Source organism: Falco peregrinus, chromosome 5 (genome assembly GCF_023634155.1).
Source record: "Falco peregrinus isolate bFalPer1 chromosome 5, bFalPer1.pri, whole genome shotgun sequence".
NCBI classification, from domain to species: domain Eukaryota; kingdom Metazoa; phylum Chordata; class Aves; order Falconiformes; family Falconidae; genus Falco; species Falco peregrinus.
Window position 1 is genome coordinate 46685049 of NC_073725.1, and position 21801 is coordinate 46706849.

Below are 21801 nucleotides of genomic sequence, written 5' to 3' on the forward strand. Positions count from 1 at the left end.
CATTTACTTGTACCTCACAACCGGGCCTCAGCTACTAGGAGTATCTCAAACTCCCTGTAACCTGAACAGATTTCCAGGTAGCTGGTGTTTCATCTTAAGTTAAGGAAAAAGATTTTCTTTATGATTTGCCCAGGTACAGAGAGACAGCTTTAACTTGGAGAAAGTGGCCGAAGCAGCTCACTGGAGCTTAGACGTGGGGTGGGGTGTTCCAGCTGGCACTCAAACCTGTGTTGCCTAACACTGGGGAGATGTAAACCCAGCTCAGAATTTCACTTGTGAAGCAACTATCTGGCTCGTTTCCTGCTGTGAATCCAGCTCCAGCTGAAAAGCTTAGGGTTGCTCCGGATGAAGGCGTAGGGAAGATTTCCACGTGCTCAGGGTCCTGTTTCTCTCCTGCTCTGCACACTGTAGCAACAACAGTATGTGCTGACGGAGGTGGAGCCACTTGCCTTGTTCTGGTTACCACAGCAGAGCAGACTCCCAGCGGGAGTTACAGACCATCGAAGGACTCTTTGCTCTGCTGCAATTAGGTACAGAAACATAGCTTGTAATAAAGATTTCAGGAGGGATTTCAGGTGGCAAGTTATGAACTGAAGGGCAGACACACCTGTATTAGATGAGGCATTTCCCTATTTCTGATCACTGCCTTTGCTGGGGTAGGGGGAAACAGTCAGTTTCTTTGTGTAAAAAAACCCACCTCCTGCCCCCAGCAGGGTCAAAAAGTATCAGACAAAACAAATAAAGAAGCAAACAACAGCAAGACCACAGTATTTTATGTATTTACCCAAAAGTGTGCAAAGTAAGTTTTTTGAGAGTGTAGTAGAGAGGAAAAGAATACATTTTGCCATAAGAGTAACCATTAGTAAACCTGGTCATGCTGAAACTGGAACCTACAAGCTCAAGAACACACAGCAGCATTTCAAAGTTTCAGCCTCCAAACATTGCACAGCGTGTAGGTGCACCTAACAGCAAGTTAGCGGTAACTGTCCAAGACTGCTGTTTCTGTGTAAGTGGGTAGTTACTCACTTCTATAGTTTTTAGCACACTCCTGTCCAGCTAACAGCAGATGAGCTGTCTCCCAAGATAACCTGGAAGCTACAGGGTTTATACGTAGGTTACGCACAGCAAAGCAAGGTTAGGCCTTCAAGAAACACCATGTAACAGCGAAAGGACTTGCCGAGTGGTATTCCAAAGCTTCTAAGGGTCAGAAACTTTTGCCAACTTACACAGATACTTGTAGTTGATCAGTAATGAGAAGAAACTTTAAATCTTTCAGCTACTACATTGTAGCTTTTTGTGCTTTTGCCTGTTGTATTTGAAGTCAAGCAGTAAGTGGGGCAAAGCCAAGGGGATTAAGAGTTGACAAGGAATTCCACATTGAAAAAGGTGAATCTTAGATTTATTCACAAAACACACAAAAAACCCCAAACCCCACAACAAACAAAACCACACCACAGACCCCAACAACATGCATGTGAAATTTAACTCCATATTTGATATGAGCAGGATAAATGCAAGTACATTCAAGAGTATGGGGTATTGCAAGTCTTCAGTGCTAACTGTGCAGAATTTATCACTATACTGCTGTGTTTACATTAAACATTCTGCTTTGTCAGTTGGCCTATTTATTCTACAGAATTTATGATGTTGTATTGCATTACAAAACTATGGTAGAACCACCACAGTTTTCTTTTAGAATAATGTTTTTAAGAGAAGGTTTGACATTTCTCTAAGAAAAAAAACAGTAAGAAGTAAGGCATTTCAATGCTGCATTAAATTTTCAGTTTTCCACCTCTAATAGAAACGTCAGTTTTGCACAGTAGATACATATTCAAACTGGTCAGAAAGGACTACTCCCAAACAAGACTGCCATCACACTGAACCACCAACAGGTAAGTTGATAATTAGATACAATTAGCATGCATTTATGTCCTTTCCCTGTTACGTTTAACCGGGAAACTACTTCATGCCACCTAACTGGAGTTACTCATTGCTATTAAAAAAAAACCCCATCATTGCCAAGCGTTACTAGCTCTAAGAAATACAACGCTCTGGCCTCTTAGTAAGGTGCAATAAGGTAAAAAGTAACATGAAAGCACTTGATACCAGCCAAGTTTCATACAGTAGTTTCACTTCAGAATAAAAGGATACAATAATAAAAACTGATAGCTTAAAACACACTCTAAATTTACCAAGGAAGTGTTACAGGAGAAGCTGTAAGTGTGCAAAAACATGAAGAAAGTTGACATCTTGATGCTATAAGCTAAATGCAGACACAGTCAGGTGCTGAGCATTATTCCTAGCTTCAAAGTAAGAGGTATCGGTTTCATCATCTGGCTGAGGTATGAATGGCATAGTTTGATTCTGTAGATTGTCCCAGTCCACACCATGAAAGAGGGGATGATGTTTCAGTTCTGAAACAGAAGTTCATATAAACATTACAAGCTTTCTCTCATCCAAGCCCTATAGTTCCCTTGATACCTAACTGTCTGTAGATTGGCTCGGTGTTGCTCTTCTGGAAATTCACAAGAGTGCAAACTGCAGCTGGGTTTTGATTACCACCAGCCTCAGGGGGATCAAACTGTTGTCACACCAACAGTCCTCCCCTAGCTGGAGAACCTATTCCACACAGCACACGTACTGGATCACAGGTCCCCTAGGGGCATTTCTCATGATAGAGCGCCAGAGGAATTTTAAGCATCACTTCACAGTCCACTTCTAATTTTGCCAAAGTTCTGTGCTGAAGAGACATCAGAGTCACTCCCACCCTTCTCCACTCCAGGCCACCTGCCTTTTACTAGCTCATGGAGCAGTTGCCCTCTGCTTTGCACAGTCCCCTTTGGCCTACCACCAGAGATGGAAGTCTAAACACCCTTATGATGTAGTTACCACAGACCACCAGATTCTTCTTTCCCAGCCTGAAGGTGGGGTAAGTAACCAGGCTGCAAGACTTCCTGACTCAAGGAGAGATCCCCTGCCCTGTCCACTCTGACCAGAAGGCATCTTTCTGGCGCACAGGATCTGACACTTCTGTATAACATGGAAACACCACGCCCTGATCAAAGTGGAGTCATTCCAAGAGAGCACCTTTTCAGCTGAGTGGGATACAAACTCATGTGTTTATCAGCTGCACCACACACACAGAAAATCAAAAGCAAGTAGCAAAAATAGGACAGGTAAAAAAACAAAACAAAAATCACATTTAGGAGGTAGGAGTCTGACCAAGCCAAACATGCACTACAAATTTTAATTCTAAGCACATACCACAGGCTTTTAACTGGTGCACGGTAAGATAGTAACATTTATTATTTCTACATTTCCTGATCAAATAAACTTCAGTTCGGTGGTGTTTTATTTTAGACGAAAGGCAATAAACAAATCAGAGAGCCTAACTCCTAGCAGCTTCAGCAGGACACCACACAGATCCACTGTTACGTAGTTCTGCTCTTAGAAGTTCTCATGTAGGGAAAGGTGCGTTCAGCTGAACAGGTTAGCAGACTTCATTGTCCTTTCCCAATAAGTATTAACATGTGCTGTAGCTGGCAGTCAGCTCCTGCCCGCATCGCTGAAGAGGGGGATAAAAACCAAACCCAAGTACTGGCTACCAGTGTTCTCTGCCACATGCTGCTCTTATCTGGAAGGCCTGAACTCAGAAGTGCAGTACTAGGACACGACATAACTGGGATTTCTCAGTAAGTTAGGCTTCATGCTGGAGAAAGAGTAGAGCGTGTGTTTTGGGCGGGGGGGTGGGGGGGTGGGGTGGGGAGATGATGATAAACAGTGATGGATACTCAATTACAATGAGGAAAACTTAATGGCTGTCCTGAAACCTACTCGTCCAAACTCCAGTTGGGTAAAGATAGCAGATATGGTTAAAGGTCCTGACAAAGAATGAATTTCCAAGAACTTCAGATTGGAAGAATCTATATCACATCATCTAGTTTAAAATTCTGTGCATGACAGGCAATTAGATTTCACCCTAATATCCAGAAATAAAGAAAATAACGTGTTTAATGTCTCCCAAAAAGCATCTAATGTCTTAATTCAAAGGTATTTTAGTTAAAGAGCTACAAAATTCGCTGTTGACATCAGGATTTTCATTTCTAACTATGTGTCTTCTCTAATTTGACTTGGCCTGGTTTCAGCTTCTAGCCTTTAGTCTCTTTATGAGTAAGTATTTCCATTACAACTTCCCTCTTTAGTGATTTCTTGGGTAGTTCTCATAAGATTTCTTCCTTTTTCCAGAACAGCTTACTCTAAGCTTCCTACATATTATCATTTTTTTAAATAAAAATATAGTCACTGTTACAACAGCAGATGTTTTAAGTCCTTCTACAAGGAAACAGACTTTGTATAGTATATATTGTCCAACATGTGTTCCCCTATATATTCAGTAAAGACAAGCTGATTCCTAAAAAAAAAAAAAAAAAAGCTCCTTTGCATTAACTTTTGGAGGCTTCTCTCCCAAACTATAGACTTTTAATCAAGGTTCCTGAGATCAGCTAGGTGAAAAACCCCAAACACCTGTTACTAAGTTAAATAAGACTAAACTTTGGTATGTCAGATGTCAAACACTAAACATCCATAGCAAAACAACATTAAAGCAAAACAGCTAGTTCAATTCAAAAAACCCCAAAGTTTCCTCATTCAAGAAGGCAAAACCCCACAAGAAATACAGAAAATACTACAACTTCTGAAGCATTCTGGCACTATACATGGAAACCTAAATAGGCATTAAAGTTTATTAGTCTAAGTTTCCAGAGAAGGACATCACCACTTCAAAATTTTTAATTAGCTGCAAAGAACACAATTTTAATACTAACCCTTCAGTCCAGCTCTCTTAGTACTGTCAATTGTTAGAAGGATATCTATCGCATTTTGGGCATTATCAGACAGCTTCTCTTCACCCTCAGGCCAGGGAATATCTACAAAGATGCAGATGAGTTGGTAACTCAGACCATAAAACAAATGTTGGAAATACAGTTTCCCCAATTACTGAAACAGATTACCTCTTTTCAAAATATTTTGGAAGACTTGTGCTGGTGTTTCATCGTTAAAAGGTGGAATTCCAGTTAGAAACTCAAACAGGCAAACTCCAAGGGCCCACCAGTCTACAGCAGAACCTGTTAAGAGAAATCCAGCCATCACTGTTATTTGCAAACAGTTGAAGATAAGCCACGGCAGAAACTGAAGAGTGTTTAAATCCTGCAAAATTTCTTGGTAGTGAAGGAAGAGACAAAGTAAGTTGTACTTAATAATCATGCAGAGGATTAAAACTATATTAAAGAGCTTTTAAAAGCCAGTCTGCTCCTTAATTTATTACAGGTAATACTAGGGTTTACTAATAAAACCAAGAGGTCCCTTAAGAACAATTTAATTATCAACTCCCATCACAGAGAATCCAGGAGCTAACTTCTCCAAGAGGTTGTTTTATGGTAAGAAACAGTTGTTAAGCAACTGCTCTAGAGCCTTGATGAGTGCTCCATGTTGTAACCTGCATCCTTGTCTTGGTTCCTTGAGAAGACTCTAGGAATTAAACTATTGAACTTCATTTGTCTAAATTTATGTCAAAATACTGATAACAGCTTGCAGAGATGAGCCAGCACACAAGAAGCTGGAGTTACTTTTCTTTATGCTAAAGTTGATTAGGGTAACATGTAGTTACTACCTATCTCTCCTTTGTTATTAAATAATTTTGGTTTTCCACATTCCAGAAGTTTTTTTTTCACCAAACCCATCTCATTCACCCACTAAAAAACAAGTAAGCAGACACCACTGCATGCATTCTAAGCTTTCTGCATCTTCAGGCCATGCCTACTCCACTATATAAAGAATAGATGCCACATGATGGGAAAAAAAAAAAAATCTTCAGAAGACTGTGTCATTTTCCTTGGCTTTTTTGGCATTAAAAAAAAAAAAAAAAAAGACACCGCCAAGGTCAGAAAACTAGTGTTGTGAGTCATTTCCAAAGGACTATTGACTTAGTTTAGAGATGCTGAAAACTGAAATGCATAACTAGTAATGTAATGCACTTCTAGCAGCTTTTAACATGAGCACCCCTCCAAGCTAAGCATATCAAAGTTGTTAAAGGTACTTGGACATTCAGATAAAATATTCCCAGCTTCAGTCAAAGTCTAATAAGATCACAGCTCTGAACAATGTAGACACACAGGTTTCAGCAGCATTTTTTCCCCATCTCATTTAACTATAGATTAACTCCTACTATACACCTGCTAGATCATGTCTATCAATATATGAAGCAAGAAACAGAAGTATCAGGTCTTGAGCATCCGAGCCTTTTTCACCCATACACAAAGTAAATCAAACTGGCTGCATAAAGTAAAAGGAAGCAATGAGAAAAAGTCTCTCTGGTTTGTTTCCTGTTACACAATGTCTTTAAGAATCTGACTTCACTCCTGAAGTAGGCTTACACGTGTGATTTCTGACAGCCTACTCATAGTGATACTTATTTATCCTGAATCTTTCGCGGAAGCATCACACATTCTTATACAGAGTGCATATGGGACATATCTTTACATATAGAAACGTTGTTCATCCAGAGTTTTCTTGGAAATTGTGATCTAGTTATACTTGGATTGTTCACAGTTATGCTGAATATTCAATTTCTACATAGTATATAGCAAACTCTGAGATCACAGTCCCTGCATCTAAAAAAGCAACGAAGCAAGAACATTACAATTACAGCAAAACCCCCTAACAAATACAAACATCAAATACCAACTATGATTCCCTGAGGCACAGGAATGCCTATTTTTTTTTCTTAAGGTAGTTAACAATAAGGAAAGATGACAATGTTAAATCTAAGATAGAAATAGAAATAAAATATTTCTGTAACGTGATTATAGTTTAGGATTACAACTACATTTATAAGCAATTCAGAAATATTTATCAAGGGAAAGTTTTGAGTTCCAAAGCCAGAAAACCCTGGCTTCACTGAAGGTAATGGGAAATTTGTAATTTATTGATGTAAAACCCAGACTCTTTGCAAGTTATCAATGGAGTCCTGAAAACACTCAGTTGCACAGAAGCCACCTTGCAACCAAGTTTCACGTCGTTTAAATAGCATTGCTGACGTCTCCAAACTATTAACCAGTTCTAATGCCTCCCAAAAAAAACGGGATTCCTAAATAGAAGCGCCAACCTACATACGTTTAGTCATTACAGTGAAATAGCGTTGTGGTTTAACCCTAGCTGGTACCATGCAGTGCTTGCTTACTCCCCACTCACCCCAAGGGACAGGGAAGAGAGTTGGAAAAGAATGTAAAACTCAAGGGTTGAGATAAGAACAATTTAATAGTTGAAATAGAATAAAAATGAAAGAACAACAACGATGGCAGTAACAGTTATAATGAAAAGGGGAAGGGAAAAATTAAAATCCAGAGGGAAAGGAAAAAAAACACGTGGTGCACAACTACTCACGACCTGCTGACCTGATGCCCAGCCAGTCCCCAACCAATGACCTGCCCGCCCCAACCAACCCCCAGGTGTATACACCAGGCACAGCATCCCATGGTACGGAACACCTCTTCAGCTAGCTCTGGTCAGCAGACCTGGCTGTCACCCCTCCCCATTCCTTGTACCCACACCCCCCCCGGCCTTTTTGCTGGCAAGGCCTGAGGAACTGAGAAGTCTCACATCAAAGCCAAAACACAGCACTGCACTAGCTCCTAAGAAGAAAATTAAGTCCATCCCAGCTGAAACCAGGACAAATGGTGAAATCTCCTTCATGCAGTTTTAGTTAATGTATATTGGCTGCATACAGTAGCATGTTACTGTTCCACAGATAAGCAATCACCGTTTCTCAATGAAGCTCTCATATCTCAGTTTTCCCAAGACTATTAGCTCTAGAAAATAGAAGTATACTTTTAAGATGGAAATACAAGATAATTATAAATACAACAAAGGTATCAGGGATACACTGCATTTATTTTTTGTTAATGGTTCTTAAAGTCAGCAGGAAAATTTCAGACTTTATGTTATCTCAGTGCTCAAGTTTTGAGCCCAAGAAATTCATGCACTTCAAAGTTGTGCCATTTTATTATATTACTTTGAAGAAAAAGAGTGTACTTGATTGCTACTACTGTCCACTTATATGGAAGATCCTGCCAGAAATGTTAAGTGTTTCATGAGGTCACAACTCAGTAACTGATTTTAATGCAGCTTTATAAACTTACCTGGATGCACATAACACTGATATCAATAAACATGGAATGCATTCTAAGAGTAATTGGAGGCTTAATCCTTTGGTACTAAACATCACTAAGTTCCCCTGACCCTAAAGAATCTTTAAGGACACTCAGGATGACAGAGTTGCGATTCCTAACCCACATACAAGTATCAGGCTACCTAAGCACAGCTTCCAATGCATTAGATTAGCAGCAGGCAAGACTATGCTAGACAGTCAAAACCTTCAGTCATATGAAAAAAGTAAATGGAAAGAGCAGCTGAAGCAAACACAGCCATCCGTGTTGGCAAAAGCTAAGTGCTAAGTGTTTTTAAATAATTCATTTTCATTTTACTTAAATGTCTGTAGAGCTCAAAACCCTTCAGGAATATAAATATGTCACCTTTCAAGTATTTACAGACTTCAGGGTTTGCCTGTCTTACCATGAGGCTTTGTCAAAAGCAGCTCAGGTGCCAAGTAGTCTGGGGTCCCTAGGATGCGTTCACCTTCCACTGGGGCAGCTCCTCTTCTGACACTCTTTGGAGTCCTGTATGGTGTGTCAGCATCTCCCTGACGAGGAGTCTCAAAAGAAGCAGCAAAGATTTTGGGTGTCAAACAAAACCAGCACTTCCATTTCTTTATCTCAACCATCCTGAAGCATTAAAAGTTGATACCTACTTTCATGAAACTTTTCCCCAAGTTCTTCCTCCAGTATTAAACCCACAAAAAACAAAACCAAATCCAAACCAAGCCCAAATCCAGCCAATCTTAAACTCCTCTTTCACATTCAAATCTGAAAAAGATAGCCTACTAAATACAATGTCAAAATAGCCTTCAATTTTAGCACCAAATTCTTAATATTAGACAATGAAAAGCAAGCATATGTCAAATATCTGTAAAAGAAAAAGGAGAATCCTGGATTTTCTCACATATTGCATACCAGATGTACTCAAAATATTTTAAATGAGCCCTTTATTGTTTAACCTGTATCCTATGGATTACATAATGCCTGCAGATGAAGTTCTGCTCAGGTTAGACTTAGTGACTGTTACAGCTACACAAATCTGAAAGTAATTTGGGGCATTATTTGAAGATAAATATGCAGGCTTGCAAAGAGATCAATAAATTCTCATAGCTAACAGGCTGACTGCAATGAAAGATTTCCTGTTGTGACCTAGAGATACTACTAAATTACCTTGCAGAGACTCTCATTTTTTATTTTTCAATATACCCTTAATTCTCATATATCTGATATAATTTTGTTTCCAACTTCATCTGCAGTAGAGCAGAGGTCAATTCATGATGATTATGCCATAAAGGCCACGGAACCCACTATTAAAATAGAAAACAGGTAGTGAGGTCGCAGTGATGTGATTTTAAAAAGAATCGCAACAGTATATAAAAAATGTATCCTCCTGTTCAAATCTAAGTTATAAAAACATATAATGCGATCCGTCATTTATTTCTCATGAGATGAGGTGCATGCTACTCTGACTCCATTTCAGCTGAATACAAGCTAAGTTTCATCAGCAATTAAACTTAGATGAAAAAAACCTAGCAATTCTGACAGAGACATCAGGAAAAAAGGCTTTCCCCAAAACAACATTTTCAATGTCCCCTTTTGGTACACGAAATCATTCAACACACTGCCAGTTGTCAGAAAGCTTTAAGTCCTGCAACTGGTACCTAAGCAACTGGATGAAGGACTTAGAAAAGCTATGCCAAAACAAAACATGAAACACTGATTGAAACGTATACTTTCACTTTTCTTACATTGGGACTATTTTGGAACAGTGAGATTTTTAGTTACTATCAGAGGGATTAAAAAGGTCAAAGCAAAAACTTCTTAACTTGCAAGCAGCTATTATTACTCTTTACATCAATCACGGTAACATGCTTGTAAATGGTACTTGACAGTACACACTACACCATCACCTTTACCAGGATAAAAAAGAAAATAGCAGGCACAAAAGCAGTTACTAGCAGCTGAACAGCATTTGCAGACTGTCTTGGGAAGGATGCAGGATAAGAAAAAACAACTGAAGACTTCACATTACATCAGGAAACCTGCAGTTACTTAGAGGAAATACGACATCACACTAAAAGTAGGATGAGACAAAATAGCACAGGCTTTCTTTGCCAGTTCATTGTAATAGCAAAGGATTTGTCAGAGGTGTGGACAGACAATGCATGTTGAGCCAGAGGCAGCACAGTGGACAAACAGTTATTTCTAAGCTCTTACAGAAATTATAATTTTGGCCACACACATGCTGTAAGTGAAAGCCTGCCAGCAAAGGTCACTTTGACTGACTACCTAAAATTACTTCAATTTTCCCTAAATTATAACTGAAAATTTCAGATCACTAATGTCTAATGCATGCACAAACTTTCCACAATGTCTCTTCACATACCTGATAGGCCCTATACAGTCTTCCTCTTTGTAATGGAGTAATAGCTGTTGGGTAAGAGCCGCTACAAGCGGGTGAAAGATCCATTATATCCAAGGAAGCCATGCTACATGGCTCAGATACATTGGATGTATTAATTGGACTATTATAACTTCGAAAAACAACAGCATTTTTTTTTAAGAGATTCAGTGCTTCTGTCATCTTTTCTGAAGAAGACACCATGTCGAAGGAAGTTTCTTTCATGTGCTTTTGGTCATTATCTGTTCCATGATGTAACAGCTTGCAGTCCTGGACAGTGTGTGCTTCCTTTTCATTTTGTGAGGCATCTCGGGACTCCGGTGATGTTATTGCCATGCCTTCTGGTTTTGGTTCCTCAAAGGAGAGGTCTTTAACACTTTTGTCCAAATCCAAAAGCTGCTTTTCTAAATGGCGTTCTGTAACAGCAGTTTCAGGAAATGATGAGTCCAAGTCTGCACGGAGGATTCCTAAAGGATTTTCATTATCAGTGCCTATAGAACTTGAGTTCATATACTCCTCTTTATCACCCTTTTCATAACAGTCTGCATCCAGATCACACATAAGATTTTTGGCTATAACTGGAGTAAGTGATCTTTCTACTGCTTGCTGGTTACCAATAAAACTCTTAACTTTTTCATTGCTTTTGCAGGTGTCACGTAGGCATCCATCATCACAAAGCATTAAGGATTGAATTTCTGTTGTCAAACCTGTCCTTCTGTTTGCTGGAAATTCTGAGATCCGACAGCCACGTTTGTACTCTGCATTGCTTTTTTTAACATAGTTAACCTCCTGACAAGGACTAGTGTCAACTAATTCAAAGCTTCTTTTTATACCTGGCTTTTCAAAAATTTCTTCCTCTTTGATAAGCTTGACAGGCTCATTCTGCCTTGAAAGTGACTGCTGTCGATTAGAAATTTCCGCCGTTTCATTAGTCAGCTCTCTTTTACTTACGAAGGCTTTTTCTTCCCAAATCTTATTTTCAGAAAGACATTTTCTGACTATGCCTTTCACATCCAGTGTGGTCACAGGAGTATCTGTTATATCAGAACATTCACTTCCCAGCTTCTGCCTACTGCCAGAATCATTGCTGCTGATGGGAGAAACGGCAGGCTCCAGCTCTTTCTTCTTTGAAACTTTAATACCTTTGCTATTTGGTAATTCTACATTAGAAAGGAAAGCTGATCCACTGTTACTTGTTTTGCTTGTTGTAGAACATGGTTCACCTTCGCTTTGCTGTAAATGGACAGATTAAATTTGAGTATCAAGAAAATAGGATTACAGTATTATAAAATGTGTCCTTTAAAATACCTTATTACCACTTCCATGAAGAACTGTAAATGGGCAAGTGTTACGTATTCTTTATAACCACTAGTAGTTTGTGTGACACAATACAATCAAAATTCAAAACTAAGTTGGGTTAATTTGACTTCAATAACATAAAATAAGGTTGCTAGAATACAATAGAAAATGTGGTATTTTTAAATGCCTAAGGATAAAGAAATATAGCAATTAAAGTTGTATTTGTGATCTTATGTTAAGAAGTTAAGCTACAGAAGTTCTCGCTTTCCAAGAAACCCAAACCAAAGAATCCCATCATACTACCCTGTGGCATATTATACTTCAGAGATGACAAAAGGAAAATCTGACACTACTACTACCTTGGTAACACAATATTAAAAACAAGGCCTTGGGAAATGGACAGATAAAATGAAGAACTATAAATTGCTTTAAACATTTGTTTTTGTATGTGATCTATATAGGAATCTTAGCAAGGGACTAAATAGCACAGCAGCATTTTCTTTTAGGTCTGTATTTGTACAGAATTTCATTAACAGTTTAAAATAGGAGAAAGTATTTTGTATCAGATATGATTACTGATTTTAGGTTAGTTGATACAAAACCCTTCAGTAATATAAACCTTAAACTTTTTTAGGTTTTAACAGCTAGTAGAAGTTTGAAATGTATTTTATTTATTATTTTTTCCCCAAGTTCAGTCTTTAAAATAAATTATTTTGCCTGCATGCTGAGCTAGTAATACTATGGTGATAAGGCCAGCTTCCAAAGAGCCAGTGCTCCCAGCATTGCCCACCTTGTGAACGGGGCTAACCAGTGCCAACCAGTAGAAGCCTTCTCTTTCACTCCTTTGCTGCAGGCTAAATGACATTTGCTTTACCTGTTACGTTGCACAGAACTACTATTTGTTTGAAGAAAAAAAAAATAATAATAGTTTTACCTAAAACTCTTACTCAGAAAGGATTACAACCCCTGCTCCTTCTCCTGTAGGAAGGGCTTCTCTACACTTGAAGTAACTGGGGGAAGTAGAAGAGATCTGCAACAGTGCATATACAAGTACAAGCTAATTTTAATTTATAGTGGGAATATGAAACAGTCCTGACCTCTACATCTTTCTCCCACTTTGGGCTGCTGCAGTATTCTGAGTCTATACTGGACAGGTATGGGTGTGACTGACTACTGGCACTGGAGGTACCAAACCTTCTTCTTGACTGAAGCAGAGTAGGAGTTAAGCTTCTCATTGGCATCACAGGAGTTAATTGAGAAGTATCAAGATCTTGAGAGGAAAAAGAAATAAATAATTCAAATGTTGATACAAATAGGCAACATACGTTAACCAGCTTCACACTATAGCAAGCTTTCACATCAAAGGAAGTTATGGAAACCTATACATGACATCATAATCTCTCATCATCTTTCCTGCATAGTCAATTCACTCATTTTTTGGAGTAGAATTTAAAAATTCTGCCAAGCATTTAAAAGCAATGTGAAAAGAAAGGCACCATAGTAGCCTTCTTTCTCACTTCAGGTTAGAAATGAGAAAACAGCAAGATAAATCAATGTAAATGAAGGCACATATTGCTATATTAAATAATTTTCAATTAAAGTATGCCAAGAACTGATTCCATAAAATCTTAAAGGGTCATTTTGAAATCAGTGGTTGTGCATTAAAAAAAAATTAAATCAAAATATGACATATGTAGTGTAAGTGAAGACATGTCAGACCTTAACTACTGAAGAAATGGTAGACAACAAGACACTGACAGAAGCTCACCTTTTATCAAGCGAGTCCAAGCTACTCACATAAAATTAAAAGACCACAACCTTACAGTCATAGTACTATGCAGTGCAAGGCTTGGTATACTCACATGTTTTGAATAATTTAGTTGAAAGAGGGGTATTTTCCTTTTGGACCACAGGCAAGGGAGAAACCACTCCGTACTGACTGTCAGATGATTGACTCGAATCAGGCCCTGGCATTTTCATTCCAACAGGAGTATACTATCAAGCAGGAGGAAGCATAGTTAAAACATCCAGGATTGAGATTCTTTATTACTTTTGCATTGGAGCTTAGCCATGTCCATTTACTAAATTTTCTGAAACACAACTGACACTCAGCAGTTTGAAATACAGTCCAAGGTAATCACTTCAGAACTTCAAGGTACTGGAAAAATATAAATCATCATTCTACAGGCTGGCAGAAGAGTGCAAGAATAGCCTTATAACTCCTATTATTACATTTATGATAGTAAGTAAACAAAGAACTAAGTACTTCAAAGACAGTGAAGGTTACTTACAAAACCCAGAGAACTGATGAGAGACAACAATTGTCCTGGAGTACGTGAGTAGTCTTGTTTTGGCTTTGCCATTGATGGTGTGGTAAGGATATCCATCATATTTATCTCTATGAACAGACAAAGAAATATTAATCAGGTCAGGTTTTCCTTCTGCTATTAAATAAGCAAAATTACAGGTATTTACTTAAGTCTTATCAAGAAGGGGAAAATTTAGTCACATACTGAACAAATACACAAAAGAAGCCACCAAGCCCAAGTGAAGATACATCCATACATTCTTATTAAAACACAAGCTATTTCTTCCTGTACATCCATCATAAAGTTACAGCTTATAAATACAGAAACTGTAGAAGTCCAGTTTCTTTCCAGCATAGCATGTTGGAAGTGTTACATTTTCTAACTTAATACCAGCTTTGGTTTTCAGGTAGCGATTCCAGCCTATGGCCTGGGGGCTAAGGTGGTAAATTTGATTCAAAGCCTGGCTTCTCTCCCAGCGACATCTCAAAAAAGCTACAGACCAATTTTTCATAGGTGAAAATTTAACCTTAGATGCCATTTTTTGCTCACTAGAGGTAAGTAGGCTTATTGGTTACATATTGTGTTCAACTAGACACAATAATCAGTCTCATTAGAACTTACCAATTAAAAGTAGTACATTATAGAAAATACAGTATACTTCGGATTTTCCTCTATACTCTTAAAATCATGAATCAGAAACTCCAGAGACAACTCTGAATTTCTACATTTTTTTAACTATCTAAAAAGGATGTACCTACCAGCAGCTGTCTGATGCAGTGCAGCATTCGTTTGGCCGATACTGCTAAGGGGTTGGAGGTACAAACGAGTTCAGGAACTGCCTATTCACCTTAAGACCTGCAGCCTATTACATGTGCCACACAGTCATTTGACTATTCAGCTATATTTCCTGCTACTTGAAAATGGTATGTGGATACGCTGAAAGCACTGATTTATAATCTTCCGTTGGGGATTCACCACCTCCTCCCTCTCCCTCACATTAATGACTGTAAGGTACCAGTTCTAATTGGAAATTAATATATACAAGAACAGAGAAACATGAACTGAAGGACAGAAATAGCCAGAGAAACACCGAAAAAAGCCAGAATTATTCATTCACCCTTTGAATTCTCTTAGTGGATTTCATAGAAAAAAATTAAATCCATACCCCTCAAGAGAAGTGGCTAGAAAATTGTATTTAATACACCCTTGTCCCAAACATTTTGGCTTCTCAAGTGCAATGCATACAGCAGACCCTTTACTAGCATGTACCTTATTCAGTACTTACCTACTAGAAATCAGATATTAGTGCAACATTTTGACTTATTTAATTGGAAGCTGCCCTCTACAGGGATGTAAAGCATTCAAGAATATGGGACTGACGCAGAAACAGATTTTAATACAACCAAAAGCATACAGACAACTCTTACCTCTGTTCAGGGTAACTCTGGAAAGCCCAAAGTCTGTCAACTTTATATGGCCCTGATTCGAAATGAGCATATTGTCTGGCTTCAGGTCCCTGAAGACATGAATATAGGTGCAGTCAGCAAAAAGACAACTGAGCAGTACTAAAAAAAGTTAACTGACCAGAAACAAAACAAAACATTGATTATAGCTGTTTCTCAGTAACATCTCTTGGCCAGTAGAAGATACCAATTACAGGAATACACCAAACCAATTAAACATATCTAGCACTAGATATTGTACAAACATCTCATGTCTTGTAAAACCACTCAGTATGTCACAAGAGCTGCATATTTCATGTTTCAGCAGGTTTAATGAGTGTTCTTCATGATTACTAGCATCACATTTACCTAATGTGTAGCTCCTACACATGACAAGCAAACCTCTACTAAGTTTTCCTGTGTTCTCTGTAGCACTACTGAATAAAGCAAAGAACTCTCACTACAGGGGGAGCATTAGAGTAGCCAATATCCCTTTGTCCTACAGCTGCATGCTTGTAGTATCCAGAGGGTTCCTGAACTAACTGATATAAAAGCCACAGGAAGGAGACCTAGAAGGCAGCATAGCTGCTAATACACCACTGTACTGGGGGAAGAGCATGCAAGCAGGGTAAAAGTCTATACTTGTCTGCCTAACATATATGGACAGATTTGATTTTAGGTCTTGGTTTTTGACATTGCTGCAATGTACATGTGCAAAAACACCTTCCAGAAGCTCTAGCAAGTGAGGTAGCCAATCAGCATTTCATAGTAACAGCTATGTGTGAGTGAAAAAATTAAAAACCCAAACTACCAAACAGTTACCTGTAAGGAGAAGAAAAAAAAAAAAAAAAAAAAAAGGTAGGTTTTACCTGTGGATTATCCCATGCCTGTGAAGATAGTCAAGAGCCAATGCTGCTTCGGAAATATACTTAACAGCCATTTCTTCATCAAAATATCCATAAATATGGAGAAGAGATTTGACATCTCCACCAATAAGGTATTCCATCACCTGCCAATGAAGAGTTTGATATTTAACATTTTAACATGTTTCAATGTGAAAATATAAAATACCTTTCACCCCTAGGAAAACACAATTTCAAAGAGCAGAAGCTGACAGAAGCTTCCTTGTGTGAACTTCATTTCCCACGCAATACTTTTCACTTGAGTAAAATAATTAAAGCTTCAGATGACAGAGGACATGAAACATTTTCTTTTCATAGACCACCTACTTATATTATTGGCCTAGTCTGCTTTCTGTAGTCAGCTCTCTAATAACTACTGTAGCCAGCTTTCTAATTACCTTCTGATAGATTTCTATATTACAGAAAAAATACTACAAAGCACTTCTGTGAAACTCACGACCTGAAGCCAATAACCACTGGTATTTTGATATGTACAGAACAGGTATCTCAATGACTTTTTTTTGCAAGTATTTATACACAATATTAAATTCAGACCTGGGTCTTGTGAATTAAGTGCAAATTTCCAGAAATTTATACAGAGAGCTACTGTGCATTTAAGACACGAAAAAGAATGTTTAAAAAAAATACATCCGAAAACAATCCTCATGTTCTTATGGTGCATGACACATTCAAGATAAGAGTCATCAGGGTTTCAGATGCTCCTTCCTCAATTCCAAGAATAAGTTTATGGGGTTTTGGTCAATAAATCTCACCAGTACTTAGATTCCAACGTACAACACTATTCCTCATATTGACTCTAGCATCTCCTTTACAAATCCTTCACCCTGAACTCCTCTACTCCACACAGCCGTCAGAGATTCCAGGAAAATAAGCCTTCCTTTACACTAAAAATGCATTGTAGGAGTGCATAGCAACCTCACCTCAGAATTTAATCGAGCTGTACACTGAGTGTGCATACAGCAAAGCAAACAAGTTAAGCTAGACCCTTTGTATACAGTCTTAATTCATACCACCTATGTGTGGAGGTAGTATATAAAACTATATTCCAGTCCTACTGTTTTCCATAGTGCTCCACGTAGACTAGCACTTAGTTTTGCCACTCAGTTATCTTCTTGTCATCTAGGCCAACCACCATAATGAATTTTCTAGACCAACTACCATAACGAATCTTGAGCACAGGCAACAAGTAAAAAAGATTGTCTCTTAAGTGAGCCACGGGATATCTTTCAGTCACTTCTATTCTGCTTAAACAGAATAGTTTTGTTTTGTTTCCCCCAAGATTTCTACATATGCCTCAAACAGATTAGCTATTAGAAAAAACTCTTCTGTAGAAAAAGGGAACACGGGCGCAAAGATCTCAAAGGTACAAGGGGAAGAGAAATTCCACTTGTTCAACCATTCTGAGAAACAAGAAAGTAAGTGGCTAAGGAATACCACTCACTACCATAAAAATATGTTTTCAGAATACAGTTCTGCACTCTATTTTCAATGCTATCATAAAACAGCACAGCCATTTATTTACTCACTAAATAGATGTTATTAGCTGACTGAAGCGAGTAGTATAAGTGCACAATGAAAGGGCTTTTACTGAGGGCCAACGCATCTCTCTCTGCCTGGACCTGATGAACCATGTTTTTGTTGATCATGTCTGCTTTTTTCATCACCTGAAAAACAAAACAAAATCAAGTAGATAAACACTCTTTTCTTTGTTCAACCCACAGTTCTCTGGTAATTCTTTACTTCAAACTTGCATACACATATACATATACAACAAAGCTATAAATTCATATACAGAATTTCAAACCACAGGTTAAGGGAACCTTTTCTTGTTGCTCTTCTTTTAGTTGTTCTGCATGGAAATTACACTACCAATTTTTAGTGCAATTGTACACACTGGAAAATGAATGTTTAAGCTGTACATAAAATTAAGCTGCCCTGATTGATTCTCTTATCCATAGTACAAAACTCTGAACCAGGAGAGAGTGTTCAACACTTAGATACACGCTTGCTGACCAAGTGTTTTCATCTCTTCAGACACTGAGCTATTACAGCCTGAGGACTGAAAACAGAATGCAACAGTAAGCCATCCCATCTTGGTATCCTCAAGTACAAGGCTGCAACTACTGCAGCCTCTAATTCTTAACTTTGCAGAGAAAGCAAGTGAGTTTTTGCTTAATTTTAAATTTATGATCTGTAATCAAGCACCCAACAAATATTTGCTTCCTTGTGAAGAAGCCTCAAAGACATGCCACTCACAGCGAAGAAATAATAAGCTTAACTGTGACTGAGGCTCTCATTACTGTACTGAATTACTCCACTATATGCTGATGCCCACTCTACTAATTTTGAATAGATGATGCAAAATACCACAGCTCATTGGTATTTCGGCAAGCATTGGAAGTTTGCTCACCTTCAACACCTTTGGTCCATATATGCATGGTGATAGTAAAGCAAGTTTAATTTACCCATTCTCTGTGCAACACAACTGTAAAAAATCGAGTCCACAGCTGCCACCATCATTCAATGACAGAACTGGATAACATAAGAATAGCAAGACATAAGAAGTGTAATTTGATACTGTTTATGTAAGTGATGACCTTAACCGTAAAAATGTTTAGCATATCTTAAATTCAGTAGCTGGAATAATCCATAATTCTCGCTCCAATCAACATAAAGGATTCACACAAAAAAATTTAGGTCGCAATACTTTCAGTAAACTTGTACAACATACTAAAGCAACACAACTGAAGCACTCTATATGCAGCACCTAAACTGTAGGATTAGTTTCCACACCTACCATCACTATTATCAGCGTTGATACCAAAAAAATTCCAAGACATACACAGAATGCATAAAACTGCACTTTCAATAAGTGGTGTCCTTAACTGTACAAATATTTAGCATGTGAAATGTTGCAGGTAATAATAATCCCTAAACTTCACTGCAATAGGGATTTACACAAAAGGATTTACACAAAAGCTTTCACCTCAAAATGCTTATAATAAAATCATGTAGACATATGTACTTCAGTGACATCTCTTTTGCATGACTTCTTACATTTCCTTTTGTGTACTACGCAGCTGTAATTCCTTTAGTGTAAAGCCAAGCTCGCATAAGCCACCTGTAAAGTTTTTACTGACAAGCCTAGCTTTTAGCTTTTTATGCATCAACATAAAAAAATGCAAGTTTTTAAGTGCTTACTCAGCCAAAATCCTTTTTAAAATTTGCTTTCTTTACCCATTCAGAGGCAGACTTTTCACTCATGAACGTGGGAATGCCCTCCCAGTGGCACGACAACTGAATGTGTCAATTATAACAAGTTCTTACTCATTTATATAGCATTCAATTATAACAAGTGTTTACAAGCACGAAACAAAGAGCACCGTGGCGCCTTGGAGGGCTTTGGGCAGTACACTTAATGTACTCCTAAAAGCATTTGCTGTTGCCAGATGCCTGCTAACCAAAGGCTCCAGGCGAGCAGGAGCGTGAAGCGAGAGCTAACACAGCCGTAAGGACAAGCGTCCCGCAGGCCGGCGGGCAGGGCCGGGGCCCTCCGGGTGGGAGCCTCTCTCCCCGCGGGACGTGGCTCTCCCACACGGGGGTACGGGAAGGCGGAGGCCGGCAGCGGCGCGGCCGCGGGCAGCGAGAGGCGCCGAGGCCTGCAGGCCCCTCACCTTGACAGCGTAGAGCCTCCCCGCCTTGCGGCCCAGGTACACCTTCCCGAAGGCGCCGCGGCTGATGGGCTTCACGATGGTGAACTCCTCGATGGAGGGGGGCCGGGGGACCTCGATGCGCCTCGGGCCGACAGCAGCAGCAGCCTCCTCCGGCTGCGCCCCGGCAACCAGCTCCAGCGGCCCCATGTCGCGCCGCAGCCCCGGCTCCCGCGCCGATTCAAAGCGGCGCCCGCCCCGCCCCGCGCCGTTACCGGCCAACGGGCGGGCGCGCGGCAGGCGGGCGGTATTCTCGCAAGACCCGCGGCGCGGCGCCCGCCGGGAGGAGGCGGCAATGGCGGCTAGAGCGGGGAGGCGGCGAGCGGTGCACAGCCCCGCCCTCCGGTACGGCCGTGGGCGCTGCTGCCGGCAGCCGCCTCGCTGGCGCGTCCCGGTAACGCTGGCGTGCCGCCCGCGGAGCGTGCCTGCCGCTGGTGCCGCTTGTGCGGCGGTGGGAGCCGTGATGCCGCCCCCCCCCCCCCCCCCCCCCCTCCGGTCTCGGCCCTGCAGCCCCGGGCAGGCCGCGGGCAGGTTTTGCTGATGACCAGCAGAAACTGAACGTTGATTATTGACACCGAGAAGCTGAATAAGGTTGGTTGCAACGTGACCTTCGAGGGCAGTGCCAGCATCACCGGTGGGTTCAGGTCACTGTCCGGCTGAGCCACCTTGCCTCGTTACAGCCTACCCGGCTCCATCAGCAGATATCCCCGCTGTGGTTATTGTGTGTGGCAAGTTAAAACGGCACAGCATACGGTCTGGTGGCTTGTTTGTTTGTCTTTTTTTAAAAAAAAGCACTTAATGTGACAAACCGTCAAAGCTTTGACTAGTAACCACTCAATTTGTCATCCAGGTTTCTAATTCAGGAGTAGGTTGATACTCGCTACTGATGGAAGAATTACTTTAAAAATGAAAAAAAAGGGGGGAAAGCAAATGTCGTGAAAAACAGAATTACAAACAGTTAAACGAGGCCTTGGGAGAAGGTACGTGCCCATAAATACGTCAAGCTGGGGCAAGACAAACAAGATAAGCTCAAAGAGAACCAGATGGTTAATGAGACTAAACAGAAAATTATGGGAACTATGTGTGAACTATCCTAATTAGCATAATAAAAGATCCACCCTCGATTAAAGAAAGCCCCCTCCCCACAGGACAGGTGTGGTGAAAACCAAGAATGCTGTACCTGTAAATGGCGATAGGGCTTGTGAGAATTAACTGTGACTAAACTTCATAGTGAACAATTGTTCAAAGTGGATAAAAAGTTCTGCTGTGTGGAGAGGTGTGCTGGCTTTCTGGAGTTACCACCCAGCACCCACCTCTGCAGAGACATGCAATAAACAAGTATCTCGACTCTGTGTGGTTGATTCTTGCACAGTGAGTGAAGAAGAGAGTAAGAAGGTAATACTTACTTAGAAACAAACACCTAATTTTGGCCCCACATACTCATTTTCTCATATGCTTCACTCACATTTTCTCACACGCAAGTTCCAAGAGCCGAGCGTCCAAATGG

The 21801-nt window shown here is 39.8% G+C and overlaps 1 protein-coding gene across 1 annotated transcript; it reads right to left on the bottom strand.

Moving 5' to 3' along the window:
* Window positions 1-756: 756 nt before the first annotated feature.
* MASTL (microtubule associated serine/threonine kinase like) lies at window positions 757-20603 on the bottom strand. Its single transcript, XM_027781769.2, has 12 exons — window positions 20259-20603; window positions 18111-18248; window positions 16531-16670; window positions 15647-15735; window positions 14202-14308; window positions 13773-13905; window positions 13008-13180; window positions 10597-11844; window positions 8629-8767; window positions 5010-5123; window positions 4824-4925; window positions 757-2414 (listed from the first exon to the last, which is right to left on the bottom strand). The coding sequence occupies exons 1-12, from the start codon at window positions 20442-20444 to the stop codon at window positions 2257-2259; spliced, it is 2727 nt and encodes a 908-aa protein (XP_027637570.2). The 5' UTR covers window positions 20445-20603; the 3' UTR covers window positions 757-2256.
* Between the last annotated feature and the right edge of the window lie 1198 nt (window positions 20604-21801).